The sequence below is a fragment of the Marmota marmota genome, unplaced genomic scaffold (genome assembly GCF_001458135.2).
Source record: "Marmota marmota marmota unplaced genomic scaffold, marMar, whole genome shotgun sequence".
Lineage (NCBI taxonomy): Eukaryota > Metazoa > Chordata > Mammalia > Rodentia > Sciuridae > Marmota > Marmota marmota.
The window spans coordinates 3,123,771-3,135,956 of NW_025999900.1; the positions used below are offsets into that span (position 1 = coordinate 3,123,771).

Below are 12,186 nucleotides of genomic sequence, written 5' to 3' on the forward strand. Positions count from 1 at the left end.
GGTGGGTGGGTGTATAGGCTTCAAAAATGGTATTAGATCTATTAATTATCTACATGAAAGGAATTAGATTCATACCTCAGAAAACCAAGAGAAAGTGAATTAAAAATTCACACATGCGGGCTGGGGTTGTGGCTCAGCTGTAGAGTGCTTGCCTAGCACATGTGAGGCCCTGGGTTCAATTCTCAACACCACAAAAAAAAAAAAAAGAGTAAAATAAAGATGATATTGTATCCAACTGAAAAAATAAATATTAAAAAAAAATTCACACACGCAACTACAACTATCTTTTCAATAAAAATATAAGATATTTTTCTTTTGGTTCTAGACAAACTAAATCTAAAGTACTTAAAGAAAAATAAACAGGAACAGTAAGAATAATTCTGAAAATGTAAGATATAAAGCCATCTTAAATGTGATAATGTAGAATTTTGCACATATCAATTCTAAATTTAAAAAAATATGGATATAGACCCAACTACAAACTTAGTATGTGATAAAAGTGACAGTTCAAGTCAACATATAATCCACACTACTTGGGAACTGATGCAGGGGGATCAGAAGTTTGAGGCCAGCCTGGGCAACTTACTGAGAATCTGTCTCAAAAAACAAAGAAGAATGGGGATATAGTCCCTAGGATCAAGCAATCCCCAGCATCCCCCAAATTAAAACAAAACAAAGAAAAACCGTCATAAAAGTAGTATAAGAAGCTATTCTAAATGTCACATAAAAGCCAGTGCAACTATGAAAGAAAATATTAATACATAAAAGAAAATTTTCTGTTTGACAGAAATTACAAAGTCATAAGAAAATTAACAATTTAGGAAAACACATTTCCAAATCACACCATACACAATAGGCTAATTTTACTACAATATAAACTAGGGCTTCAAAACTAGTAAGAGTAAGTAAACAACTTGGTAGCGCATGCCTCGGTAGAAGTACCAGTTACTAGAGAGACTAAGGTGAAGGGATCACTTGAGTCCAGGCATTTGAGATGAACCTAAGCAACACAGGAAGATTATTTCTCAAAACAAACAAAAACCAAGCTGGGCGTGGTGGCTCATGCCTTTAATCCCCCAGCAGCTCAGTAGGCTGAGGCAGGAAAATCATGAGTTGAAAGGCAGCCTTAGCAACTCTGTGAGGCCCTACGCACTCAGAGAGATCCTGTCTCTAAATAAAATATAAAAAAGGGCTGGGGATGTGATTCAATGATTAAGCGCTCCTGGGTTCAACCCCCATTACCAAATAAACAAAATTATTAAGCAGCACAAGAGAAAAATATTATTTCCATGTAAAAACTTGCACAAAAATATTAGTAGCAGTGTTATTCAAAATGAGCAAAAAATGAACCCAAATGGCCATAGATTGATGAAAGGATAAGTAAAATGTGGTATGCCCACCTAAATATATATTAATTAGCAATTAAAGAAATGAAGGCTTATAGCACAGATATGTGCTATGAGTGAAATGTAAAAATATGCTGGGTAAATGGATATTTTTAAAAACCATTATGCAAAGTGAAAAAAGCTAGTCACAACAGACTACATATTACATGTTTGCACACATATGAAATGTTCAGAATAGAAAAATCTACATACACATGAAGTAGATTAGTAGTTGCCTAGAGATTGGGGGGAAATGGAGAGTGACTACTATAAATAAGGACTTTCTTTGAGGGATGTTGAAAACGTTCTTAAGTGGATTGTGGTAACAGTTACACAATTTTATAAATATACTAAAAAATATTGAATTGTGTTTTTTGTTGTTTTTGATATGGGGTCTTACCCAAGATGGCCTTGAACTCCTGGGCTCAAGCAATCCTCCTGCCTCAGCTCTGTATACCTGAGACTACAGGAACATGCCACCATATCTGCTTCAAATGTACATTTTAAATGGGTAAATAGTATGAAATGGGATTATGATTCAATAAACTATTATGTAGCTGGGTACAATGACACATGCCTGTAATCCCAGCAACTCAGGAGGCTGAGGCAGGAGGATTCCAAGTTTAAGGCCAGCCTAGGCAACTAGCAAGAAGACCCTGTCTCAAGATAAAAAATTTTTTCTAAGAAGGGCTGGAGATGTAGCTCAGTGGTAAAGCCCCTGAGTTCAATCCCCAGCATTGCCACAACAATAAATAAGAAAAAAAAATAACACTAAAAGGAGCTAGGGATATAGCTCAGTTGTAGAGCATCACTGAGTTCAATTCCTACCATGGAAGGTGGGGAATTAGTTATCATATTAAAAAAAAAAAAAGCAGCTGGGGGGTACACCCTTGCAAACCCAGCTACTCAGGAAACTGAGGCAGTGATTGCAAATTAGAGGCAATGAGCAATTTACCAAGATGCTGTCTCAACATTAAAATTTTTTTAAACAATAAAAAGGACTGGGGATGTAACTCAGTGGTAAAGCACTTCTGGGTTAAATCCCCAGTATTAAAAAAAAAAAAGAAAAATTGTCCTAGCTTGTTGTGGCAGGCAGTTCTCAGGAGGTAGCAGAGAAGAAGGAATCAAGAGTACAGCATCTCACTGGGAACTATGCAAATTCATGGCCAAGTATTAATCTTCAAGCATAGGGAGAATGTCCTCCAGGCTGGGGACAAACTACTGGAAAGAAATAGGCTATGAATCCCCAAAGTTCATGTAAGTTTAGCATTCTTACTACCAAGCAGTAGAAAGATGAAACTGTGTAGAGCAGTTAGAAGGTTACCACCTAAGTCATGAAGCTAAATTAACTCTAGGCTGTTTATTCTAGACCCATCCTAGCAAGACTAAAAGGATTAAGCTGACAAGTAATTTAACTGCCTCCAGAACAAAGTCCAACACTATTTAAAGGGATAAAACAAAGTCCAAAACCCTGAAAAAATAACCAAGGAGCAAGAAAATACAATCTATAACCAGGAGAAATGTTCAAAACACACCAACATGATAGAGATCATAGGATTAATAGATAAGGGCCTTAAAACAACTATTAAAAAAAACTTATAAACACATTAAGCTGAGAAATGAATGACTTTTGAAAAGGTTTAAAAAGATACAAAATACGCAGTATCTGAAATTATATCCCATCTTACTTGATGAAATTATCAGAACATTAGACACTGTAGAAAATCAGTGAACTTGAAGCCATAGCAATAGAAACTATACAAAAGGAAGCACACAGAGCAAAGCCACAGCCAAACAAAAAGCAAAACAAAGGGGCTGGGGTTGTGGCTCAGTGGTAGAGCTCGACTAGCACGTGGGAGGCCCTGGGTTCCATCCTCAGCACCACATAAAAATAAATAAGTAAAATAAATGTATTATATCCAAATACATCTAAAAAATATTAAAAACAAACAAAAAGAGCATGAGTGACCTGCGAATAAACATGAAACTGGAATTCCCAAAGCAGAGGATGTGTTGTGGCAGGCAGTTACAAGGAAACAGAAGAGGAAAATTTTTTTCTAGAAATAATGCTGCACATCTTCCAAATAAAATAAAGTACAAACCCACTGACAAGATCAATAAATCCTAAGAAGAAATATCAAATCATATCATTTTAAAATTTCTCAAATCTAGTGACAAAGAAAATCTTAAAAGCAGTAAAAGACATTATTACATACAAAGAATTACAGATAAGAACTACAGCAGACATCATGCTGATATCTATGGAAACCAGAAGATAATGAAGCTATATATGTAAAGTGGTGAAAGAAAAAAAACAAAATCAACCTAGAATTCTGTATCTCATGAACATATTTTTCCAAAGTCAAGTCCAAATATTTTTCAAAGAATAAATCTAAGGGTTAAGGATATAGCTCAGTTGGTAGAGTGTTTGTCTCGCATATACAAGGTTCAATCCCCAGCACCACAAAAAAAAAAAAAGGAGAGGGTGGGAGAAAATGAATAAAGCTAAGAAAAATGTCATTGCTGACAGATATAAACGAGAAAAAATGTGAAAAAAGCTGTTTAGGCAGAAAATTTCACCAGCTCCAAACCTATATTAGCACATTCTAAACTACATTCTGAAACATTATACAAAATGATAATATATTATGGGCTTTATAATATATACATAAATATGTGTTATAATACAAAAAGGGGAGGTGGGAAAATGGTAGCATACTATCGCAAGGTTCTATGTTATACCTGAGTGGTAAATTACTTAAAAAGGAGCAACTACTGAAAAGAGGAAAGATGTAGTACAGTTAAAAAAAAAAAAAAAAAGCATGGGGCTGGGGTTGTGACTCAGTGGTAGAGCGCGCACCTTGAATGTGTGAGGCACAGGGTTCGAACCTCAGCACCACATAAAAATAAATAAAAGTACTGTGTCCATCCACAATTAAAAAAATATTTAATAAAAAGCAAAATAACAATTATTTAATAAAAAAATAGAGAATAAGCAGTTCACAAAAGAGGAAAACATAAATGGTCAATAAACTTAGATAAACCTCTTTAAACTTTACTGATAAGAAAAATGCAAATTTGTTAAAAAATTATCTTGGGGAAAGACCAATAAGTTTGACAATATATTGTCACAGTAAGAGTGTAGGAACCAGGTACTGTCATATATTGCTAGTAGGAATGTAAATAGGTACAATCTTTATAAATGGCAATATTGCATTACCTGTTGAAAATCAAATGTATATGCTGTATTCTACTGTTTTTTGACATAGGGTTTCACTGTGCTGCCCACATTGGTCAGGCTGGTCTCAAACTTCAAGCAGTCCTCCTGCCTCAGCTTCCCAAGTAGCTGGGATAATATACATATACCCCAAAACACGCTTAAATACATATATTCTTTGACACAGTAATGTGTTAATAAACATATAAATAGTCACTGTATCTCTATATTTTATGACTGAAAATCTAAAGGTACTAGACTGTTCAACCTATTAAATTAGGCTATATTTATATATTAGAACGCATCGTGCAAATGTGAAAAAATAAGATAGCTGTCTCTATAAAACACAATGAATTAACATGGTAATATAATGCAATAGTCTTGTATCCTATAGCCAGATGCCTGGTTTGAATTCTGGCTTTATAACATATGTAATTTCTTCTGAAAAATTAGTGGTGATAATACTGCCATAGGATTTTATGGGGATTCAAAGAATTAAGTCATGTAAAACATTAAGATAATCACAAGCACAATTAGTATTTATTAATTTCTGGGTAAAAGAAAAGAAAAATCGTTGTGTATGTGTGTGGGTGTGTGTGTATTACTTTAATTTCACTTTTGTGTACTGAGAATTGAACCCAGGGCCTCGTCCTTGCCAGTCAAGTGTTCTACACTGAGCTACATTCCCAACCCCTCACAATATATCTCTAAGTTAAAAAAAAAAAAAGATCAAGAGCCAGAACAATATAGTATGTTACCATTTGTATGAAAAATGAAATATATAAATATACACCTATAAAAGTAAAGACTATCTCTGGAAAGCTAAACAAGAAAAATACAATAAATTCTGTAGAAAAGAACTCCTAGTAACTGGGACAAAGAAAAGGGAACTGTACTCTCTTCTTCATATTTTTATGTAAATTTAGAATTTTCTACAATCAATGTATTACTTATTTAAATAGAGAACTGAGGGGCTGGGGATGTGGCTCAAGCGGTAGTGCGCTCGCCTGGCATGCGTGCGGCCCGGGTTCGATCCTCAGCACCACATACAAACAAAGATGTTGTGTCCGCCGAAAACTAAGAAATAAATAAATATTAAAATTTTCTCTCTCTCTTAAAAAAAAATAAATAAATAAATAGAGAACTGCAATTAATCTTAAACCAAGAATTTGTAACAAGCATTTATAAAATCATGAAAATGTGAAATTCCAATACAAGTATTATGCTAGGTTAAAAACTAGCATAATATTGTATTGACAATATTTAATAAATTGTTTCTTCCCAGAATTACCACAGTAATCCATTTTCCTTGGCTCTTTTTTTCCCACCTTTTTTATTGGTGCTTCACAGTTGATGGAATCTGTTGTCACATATTCACACATGCATACTTCCCTGGTCTCCTGGAGCTTCTTCTGGACTTTGTTATTTATGACCCACTTCTTTGGCCCTTATTTCTTGTTTTTCTTCCCTTTATTTTTTAATGACCCCACAGATATCTTCCTCTGTTATGTACAATAAACTGTTTTTGTTAACAAATTTATTTAGTTGTAGATGGACACAATGACTTTATTTATTTTTATGTGGTGCTGAGGATTAAACCCAGTGCCTCCAATGTGCTAGGCAAGCGCTCTACCACTGAGCCACAACCAATAAACTTGTATTTTGATAGAACATCTTATATGCTTTTCTTTTCCAAAGCTCTGTTAATTTTTTTTTTTTGTACTGGGGATTGAACCCATGGCTACTTTACCACTGAGCTACATCCCCAGTCCTTTCTATTTGAGACAGTGTGATCTTTACGTTGCTGAGGGTCTCACTAAGATGCTAAGGCTGGTCTGGAACTTGCCATCCTCCAGCCTCAGCCTCCTTAATTGCTAGGATTACAGATATTTATTGAATTTTTTATTTATACTAGGTAAATAGAGGGAAGGCAGGGGAGAAGTCAACATTTAACACATTTAAGGCACAAATATTTGAAGCCAGGTACAGTACCCTGCACCTGTAATCCTACTTGGGAGGCTGAAGAGGGAGGATCTCTCTTGAGCCCACCAATTTGAGACCAACCTGGGCAAAACAGTAAGACCCCCATCTCAAAACAAAAACAAAAGGACACACAAATATTTGTGGATACTCCATACATATGTACATATACAAACACAAGTTATCTTTTCAAGGCATACAAAGCTGTTCTTATTTTTTAAGAACCTAATTGTTATTTCAAAAATAGCATTTATTTTTACAAAGACGCTATAAAAATTATACACAGAGTATGACTTGAAATGAGTTTTCTGTGTAAGACCTTGATTCAAAGTGTCTACATTTCAATCCAGCCTCTGCCATTATTACCTGTGTTAATTTTTAATTACATAAAGTCCTTGGTACCTCATCCATAAACTTGAGTTAATAACAGGACTAAATTGGAATATTACAAAAATAAGTTAAATGAGGTAATGGATATTTCAAACAATGTCTCATCCACAGTAAGTCCTTAATAAATATTAATAAGGGGCTGGAGTTGTGGTTTGGTGGGAGAGTGCTTACCTATATGTGTGAGGCACTGGGTTTGATTCTGAGCACCACATGTAAATAAATAAAATAAAGGACCATTGACAACTAAAAAATATTTTTAAAATAAATAAATATTAATAATAACATGTACCTATTATTATTAGAAAAAGTATACTTTAAGATAAACTTCAACTAAAACATTATTAAAGCAAGTATATACTTAGAACCTGTTTTATGCCATATTATTTAAAAATTAAGAATTTGGGGATGGTAGTGTAACTTAGTGTAGAGCTCTTGCTTAGCATGCCCAAGGGCATAACAACAATAACAACAAATTATTTCTGAAAAAAACATGCAGGGCTGGGGTTGTGACTCAGCTGTAGAGCGCTCACCCTGCACATAAAATAAAGGTATTGTGTCCAACTGCAACTAAAAAATAAAATTAAAAAAAAAATGCAAACATAAATGCAAAAGAAATTGCTTCATTTATTTTAGATTTTTAAAAATAGGATTATGTTCTTTATATGGGATGTTCCATATTTCTTTTTTAAAATTATTTTTTAGTTGTAGATGAACACAATAACTTTATTTATTTATTTATTCTTATGTGGTGCTGAGGATCGAACCTAGTGCCTCAGGCAAGCGCTCTACAGCTGAGTCACAACCCCAGCCCTGCATGTTTTTTTCAGAAATAATTTGTTGTTATTGTTGTTATGCCCTTGGGCATGCTAAGCAAGAGCTCTACACTAAGTTACACTACCATCCCCAAATTCTTAATTTTTAAATAATATGGCATAAAACAGGTTCTAAGTATATACTTGCTTTAATAATGTTTTAGTTGAAGTTTATCTTAAAGTATACTTTTTCTAATAATAATAGGTACATGTTATTATTAATATTTATTTATTTTAAAAATATTTTTTAGTTGTCAATGGTCCTTTATTTTATTTATTNGGGGGGGGGGAGAGAGAGAGAGAGAGAGAGAGAGAGAGAGAGAATTTTTTAATATTTATTTTTTAGTTATCGGCGGACACAACATCTTTGTTTGTATGTGGTGCTGAGGATCGAACCCGGGCCGCACGCATGCCAGGCGAGCGCGCTACCGCTTGAGCCACATCCCCAGCCCAACCATATCGTTTTCTATTTCATGTCATCATAAAAGATAGATAAGGTTTTTTGTTTTGGGGTTTTTTGTTTGTTTGTTTGTTTGTTTTCCAATGCTGGGGACCAAACCCATCTGCCTTTTACATGTGGCACCAGGGCTCTTCTTGAGCTCCATTTCCAGCCCTCAAAAAAGGCTTTCAAGCAACTGCTTGTAGCTATACTATTCCAATATACCTTACAAAGACTTGAAGACTGGAATTGCAAAGAGGCTGAGACAGCAATCTTTTTAAGAAAAGATTATTTTGGAGAAATATAAAATATATTCTAAGGAGCTCATATTAATCTTTGGGGAACTTACTCCAGTTCCTGAATGTTCCTCATTTATGTAATGGATCACAACCTCTGGGAGTAAATTGTAGAAATCTGTACTTCTGCTAATTTGTTTTTATATACTGTCACTTTAAGAATAAATTAAGAGCATAAATAAATAACAAAATAAAGATTTTTAAAAATAAAAAAAGAACAAATGAAGAATAATGAAACACAAAGGAGTAATTTAAGACTCCATATATGAGATGAATCTTGAGCAAATTTCAAGGAGGGTAAGTGAAGTAGTCATGCCCAGCCAAAAGAAAGGTACATGAGCTAATTCAGGTGTGAGGCATTTCAGCATCACAGACATATAAAGAAGTCCAGATCTCTTCCAAGCAAGCATTTGGGTCATATAAATGGACAAGACTATCTACCAAAACTGATGCTAATGAGAAAAACACCAGGTTTTCATTGTTTAATTCTTCTCCCAGTGTGTCTCTCTCTCTCTCTCTCTCTCTTTTTTTTATCTACTCTGGAAATAGCAGCCTACAATGCAGTACAATACTCACCGACAGAAAACAACTTGAGCAAACGAAGATAACTTTTGTTTGAAATACATAAAAAGGATTCAAGGAAAAATTAAAAGGTAACAAAAAAAAAGTCATTTTGATTTTTATACTGAATTATTATAGTCAAACATTTGTAAAGAAAGAACTTTTATGTAAGGGATTTTTTCCCCAAAAACAATTATACAAATTTAGGAGTTTACTCAAATTTAGAGGAAAGATACATAAAATACTAAATTTAAACCATTATAAGATTAGCTGGTACAGTAGTGTATGCCTGTAATCCCAGTGACTGGAGCTGAGGCAGGAGGCTGGCAAATTCAAAATCAGCCTCAGCAATTTAGAAAGATCTATCTCAAAATGAAAAATAAAAAAGGCTAAGGATATGGCTTAGTGATAAAGCACTCCTAGCTTCAATTTACCAGTAACAAAAAATAAACAAACAAACTATTACAAGATTAATTCTGATGTGATTGGTCACTTTCCACATCTGTAAAAGGACATGTTTAAGAGTAGGTGATTCTTAACATTTTTGTTAGCTCAAATTTCTAAAACCGTATTTACAAAATTCCCCAAACACTGAATTATATATACTAGGTTGTTCAAAATCTATAATGTAAACTTGTTCTAATAGTTCAAATAATCCTAAAATGCTATCTACAGCCCATAAACAATTCAGAAGTAGTATTTTCAGACTTCCTGTTAGCATGTTCCTTAATAAATGAAGAGCAAAAACAGCTATTTTCTCTTCAATTTCTAATATTAATAGCATATGACAAAACTACTCACTGAGGAGACATTACAAAAGGCCTCCCAACCTTAGAATGCTGAGAGTCTTGTGAAAATAAGAGACGTTTTATCATCTAGTCAGTAAATATCACACTAAATACAACTCACTGGCAATCTTAAATTCTGAAATATTCAGATTAAATGAAAATTTTGAGGTATTTATCTACTGTGCAAAACAGGCAGCACTGGTTTATAATCTGAATGTCACTGTGTATTCCCTTTGGTTACATAGGAAGAAACTTTGTATGGTACTATCCCCTCCTAATTCTGCCATTCTTTTTTGTTTTTATAACTTTATTTATTTATTTTTATGTGGTGCTGAGGATGGAACCCAGTGCCTCATACATGCTAAGGAAGCACTTTACCCCTGAGCCACAACCCCAGCCCAAATAAATCTGCCATTCTTAATACCCACATCACATATTCTGTATGTTCCAATAAGAGAAACACTATACAGAGCTATCCATGGGGACAAGATTTTACCTATACTGAAGTTGCGTGGGGGCTAAATAAGCTTATTATAGCTTATTATTCTGGAGTTTTACATAGAATGTGTTATTTCTCAATGTAAGACGATCTTGTGCATTTAAAAATATGCAGGAAATCTGTTTCCTTAGATTCTTCATAATTATGTGCTTTATCCTTTTTTTAATTTTTTTTTTAGTTGTTGATGGACCTTTATTTTATTTATATGTATGTGGTGCTGAGAATCGAGCCCAGTGCCTCACACAGGCTAGGCAAGCACTCTACCACTAAGCCCCCAACCCCAGACCTCTGCTTTATTCTTAAGGGACTGGTCTGCAAGACTAACAAATCATATAATTTAAGACAGATAAAAACAAGCCCAGTAATTGAAGAATAAATATTTCTTCTATATGAAAGCTAACTAGTTTTTAAACCAATAACATTTATGGACCATAAAGAACTCAAAACTGGTAGGTCAAAGGAAGTAGGCAAGATAAAAATGATTTTTAAAAACTCATCCCTGGCTCTCAGTCTGACCCTACTGTCATATTCACCATTTTTACAAACCCATTAGTTTGAGAACCCTAGCTTCAAGAATAACTTTTAAAACATGTATTTTTACAGTTAACGTGACAATAGTACTGTAACAGCTCACAAACTTGATTCTACAGATCAGTGAGCCAGAAGGTAATTAAACGCTGTCTATCAGCAAATTAGCAACCACGTCCCTTAAAAACAGAACTCAGACTCTGCTCCATTAACTTCCATAAATAGCCGCTCTCGTTTAAAATGTGTTAGTTTATTGCTTGGAACTAGCATGAGCACGTTTGTTTCGGAACTATACCACGGTTTTGTAAACACCATCTCACAAGAGAGCGAACGACTTTTTACCTGTGTCGGAAGCAGAATCAGTATGGGGTAAGTCACCATATATTACAGTGAAATTTGGTCAGTTACTAAGTGATCAATTAAGAAAATCCACTTCCACGATGCATCCCAAGAATTAAAACAATTTGAAAACTCAGCCAAAGTCCGATGATAATATATGACTGCATGTAATATTTACACTTTGCGTGAAAAGTACGCGATTAAAATGTAATTTAACTGGCTAAGTTTTCTAGGTTTCCCCCCAACACTTTTTTTTTTTTAACGGAAAAAGGGCCTCTTTACCGGTACTGTGAAAACCTATGCAAAAAGAAGTTTGGGAGGGAAATGGCCAAATTAAAACAGCTGTAAAGAGCATAGAGTTCTTTGACGCCCCCGAGGTTGAGCGGGGCGAGCAGAGAGAGGCTTACCTGCCAGCGGCCATAGGTGAGGAGGACCATAGCAATGGGGATGGCGGTGCCAGACATGGCGTGGGTGGAGGGCATGCTGTACTCGGAGTTGTAGAAGACCTCCAACTTGACCACGGGCGGCGAGGAGGGTCGCGGCCAGCGGATGATGTCTTTGGTGCACTGGCCCAGGTACATGACCAGCACCCAGATGATCACCAGCCTGCGACCCACCAGGGGGTCCAGGTTCCAGATCCAGAAAGGGAAGAACATGATGTAAAAGAGTTCGTTGCCCAACTCCGTGCCGAAGCAGAACAGGTAGTAGAGCGGCCAGTTGCTCACGCGGGCCAGCTCGCCCTCCTCGCCCGTCAGCGAGTTGCGTCGCAAGGAGCCCGCGCGCTGCGACGAGGCCGGGCCCAGCTCGGCCGCCAGCCCGTTCCGCACGCCGTTGGGGGCGCCGCTGCCGTCCGGCTGACTGAGCACTGATTGCGGTCGCTCCCGGGCGGCTCGGGGGCCCTCGGTCGCCCTGACTGCCGCCCTCGCCGCCGGGATCTCCGGCGAGCGGCCGC

At 35.9% G+C, this 12,186-nt stretch overlaps 1 protein-coding gene across 1 annotated transcript in view; it reads right to left on the bottom strand.

The window, feature by feature from the left end:
• Sgpp1 (sphingosine-1-phosphate phosphatase 1) overlaps positions 1-12,186 on the bottom strand; it is a 28,889-nt gene that overhangs the window by 16,401 nt on the left and 302 nt on the right. The window contains exon 2 of the mRNA XM_015490034.2: positions 11,642-12,183. Coding sequence (XP_015345520.2) covers positions 11,642-12,183 — 542 coding nt within the window. The remainder of the gene's footprint in view (positions 1-11,641; positions 12,184-12,186) is intronic.